This window comes from Patagioenas fasciata, chromosome 30 (assembly GCF_037038585.1).
Source record: "Patagioenas fasciata isolate bPatFas1 chromosome 30, bPatFas1.hap1, whole genome shotgun sequence".
NCBI lineage: Eukaryota > Metazoa > Chordata > Aves > Columbiformes > Columbidae > Patagioenas > Patagioenas fasciata.
In genome coordinates, this window is record NC_092549.1 from 562,535 (window position 1) to 565,532 (window position 2,998).

The following is a 2,998-nucleotide window of genomic DNA, read 5'->3' on the forward strand; positions in this document are numbered from 1 at the left end:
CTACATAAGGATCAAATATTAAAATATTTTAACGCCAGACAAGAATTGGTGGGGGAAAAAAGTTCACAGATTTCTTATGTAAATAAAGATTATGTATTAAATAAAGATTATGTATGATATAAAAGCTCAAATCTTAATATATATTAACTCAAGAGAAGAATTAGTGGAAAAAAAGTGACGTATTTATGATAGAGATGTTACATCCATGTAAAGATTGAATATGACATAGGGATCAAATATTAGAATATTTTAATGCCAGACAAGAATTGGTGGAAAAAAGTTCAAGTATTTATTCTATAAATATTAAATAAAGATGATGTGTTCTATAAAGCTCAGTTATTGGTATCTATTAACTCCAGAAAAAAAGGGTGGAAAAAAGTTTCTCTATTTATTTTATATGCATCTCTAGATATGTGATATAAAGCTCAAACACTATCTACAGAAGAAACATTAAAATACATTAACTCCAGACAAAAATGGGTTGAAAAAAGTTGATATACTTATCATATCAATATTAAATATTATACAAGGATCAAATATTGTATAAAGATTTAGTAATAAAACATATCAACTCCAGAAAATAATTATTGGGGAAGGTCTATGTACATAGTAAATAAATATTAAATATTAGTACATTAAATAAACATATTAAATAAATATTAAACATTAGTACATTAAATAAACATATCACATAAATATTAAATATCAGTATGTTAAATAAAAAATATTAAATAAAGCTCAAATACGAGATACAGCTAAACCATTTCAATATATTAACTCCAAGGAGAAATTAGTGGAAAAAAGTTTACGTACTTATTCTGTGAATACTGAATATTATACAAGCTAAAATATTCTATAAAGCTAAGCTATTTAAATATAGTAACTCCAAGCAGACATCAGTAGAAAAAAGATGATATAATATTGAAGGTTTCTGTAGAAGTATGGAAAGATTAAATATGATCAACACATCGAGTATTAAAATACATTAACTGCAGACAAAAACTGGAAAAAAAGTTAATATACTCGTTATAGAAATATTAAATATGATACAAAGCTCAAACATTATATACAGGTCACATATTAAAATATATGAACTCCAGACTAAAACTGGGGGGAAAAAAGTTTACATACTTATGATATAAACAGTAAATCCTATCCAGAGCTCAGCCATTACAACCCATGAAGTGCGGGCTCCTCCTGTGCTGCAGCTTTTCTTCTCAGGATGCAGTCGAAGTTGCCCTGGGTGCTCATGGCGTAGAACACGTTCGCCTTGGGTGGGATCGCCAGCTCCGCAAGAGAGGGAGCAGAGCGAGCGTTCATGGGCGCCCCACTCAGCGCTGGGGGTTTATTCTCACCGGCAGCTGGGACAACGTGGCGATGGCGTTTCTGACGTCGCTTCGCATGTTACTCTTGCCGGCAAAATGCAGCAGAGCTCTTCCAGCAGCAGCAGCAGCAGAGTTCTGCTTCCCCACCTTTGTCCTCGGAGATGATCTGGACCAGCTCGTAATCCTCGGCCGAGCCAGACTGCAGGTTGTGCTTCTCCATGGCTCGCTGGGTGACAGCAGGAGCCTTCTCTTGGTTACTCAGCTGCAAAGAGGGAGTTGCAAGGAGTCGCTTGGTAACCAAGTCGCAGATTCTGCCAGACGCTAAAACACGCTCTTTGCGACACCTGGGGGTGGAGTTAGTTCAAGACAACAGACACTGCTCTAGAAATGCAGCAGGGAATCACAGCCTCTGCTCTCCTGAGCAACCGCTCGGAGAGGTGAGACCTTGTTCTCAGCAGCCATCGAATCCGCAGCAAGAGCTGCCCCAGCTGCTGTTTGCAGACATCCATTAATCCACAGTCTCCCCTGCTAAACACTTTCTGCGATGTCCTGCAAAGATTCTGGGCCTTGGAGCTGGGTTTGCTGGGGAAGGGGCACCTTGTGTCACAGCTCACACACCCCAGTGCTGAGCTGGACACACAACAGCCGGCGCTGGCAGAAGAGCAGGGGCAGCAAAGCCGGCACTTGCTCAGAGTGCTTCCCTTGGCATTGTTGATCAAATACAAGCTTCAATTTCAAGGCCAGAAACCTTGAGAGATGCTCTTTGCAAACCTCTCATTCATCCCCTGCTCCGCATGTTTTGATTTGTAACATCGGTCACGTTCCCTGTCAAGGAGGTCTGATCGGGGAATAGGTGTTTCCGAAACTAAAAGCACCATTCAAGTCACCTGGGGTGAAAACACCACCCACAGTAACAGCGCTTTGCTGTTCCCACCGCTCACCAGGATGCTCCTGTAGATGTTGCCGCTTCTGTCCTCTTCTACGCTGGTGCGGATGACGCAGCTCTCTCCGCTCTGCTGGTTGTAGACTGGCAGGACTGGCGGCACTTCTTTTGATGGAACGGGAGTCACGGGGCCGGGGCACTTCTTGGAGCACTTGTCATCAGATGGCAGCAAGGGGGGAGACGAGATCAAACACATTCATTACCATTGAATTTCAAAGATCCAAAAGCTAAAGATGACACTCTTCAGCACAACAGCCTTAACAAGGGCTTCGGCAACCCAGTTAAGGCAGCTTAGGTCAAGAGAGCAGAGTCTGCAGGACAAAGCTCCCTGGGAACGGAACCCAGCCCAGCCCAGGCTTGGTCTGGGCAGTTCCTGGCAGGTCAAACCACAGGGCTGGTGAGCTCTGACCTCACCTGCTTCTCACTTGCTCAGCTGCTCTGCCTGCCCCAGAATTAGGCTGGGCTGATGTACATGAGCCCTCCCCCCAAAATCGCCTTTCCCAGAGCTCAGGTCCCTCCATTCCACTGCCAGCAACGCTCCAGTCAAGATCCACAGGCTTGGGCAAGCGCCTGGGGCCGCCGGCAGCGTCAGCAGCCTCGCACAGGCTGTTTGTGCTGAACACAGGGCCCGGGCCCTACCTTGTGCTGAGGCTCCTCAGCAGTGTCGGTGGGAGGGACGATGGTGACGGTGCTGTCCCCAGAGCTCCCACCTGGAGCAGGTTTGGGCTGC

General features: G+C 44.2%; 1 protein-coding gene across 1 annotated transcript; it reads right to left on the reverse strand.

The window, feature by feature from the left end:
• Positions 1 to 524: 524 nt before the first annotated feature.
• Positions 525 to 2,464, reverse strand: LOC139825888 (ral guanine nucleotide dissociation stimulator-like 1). Its single transcript, XM_071800305.1, has 2 exons — positions 2,267 to 2,464; positions 525 to 1,587 (listed from the first exon to the last, which is right to left on the reverse strand). Exons 1-2 carry the CDS (start codon positions 2,462 to 2,464, stop codon positions 1,405 to 1,407), a joined length of 381 nt encoding a protein of 126 aa, XP_071656406.1. The 3' UTR covers positions 525 to 1,404.
• Positions 2,465 to 2,998: the final 534 nt, after the last annotated feature.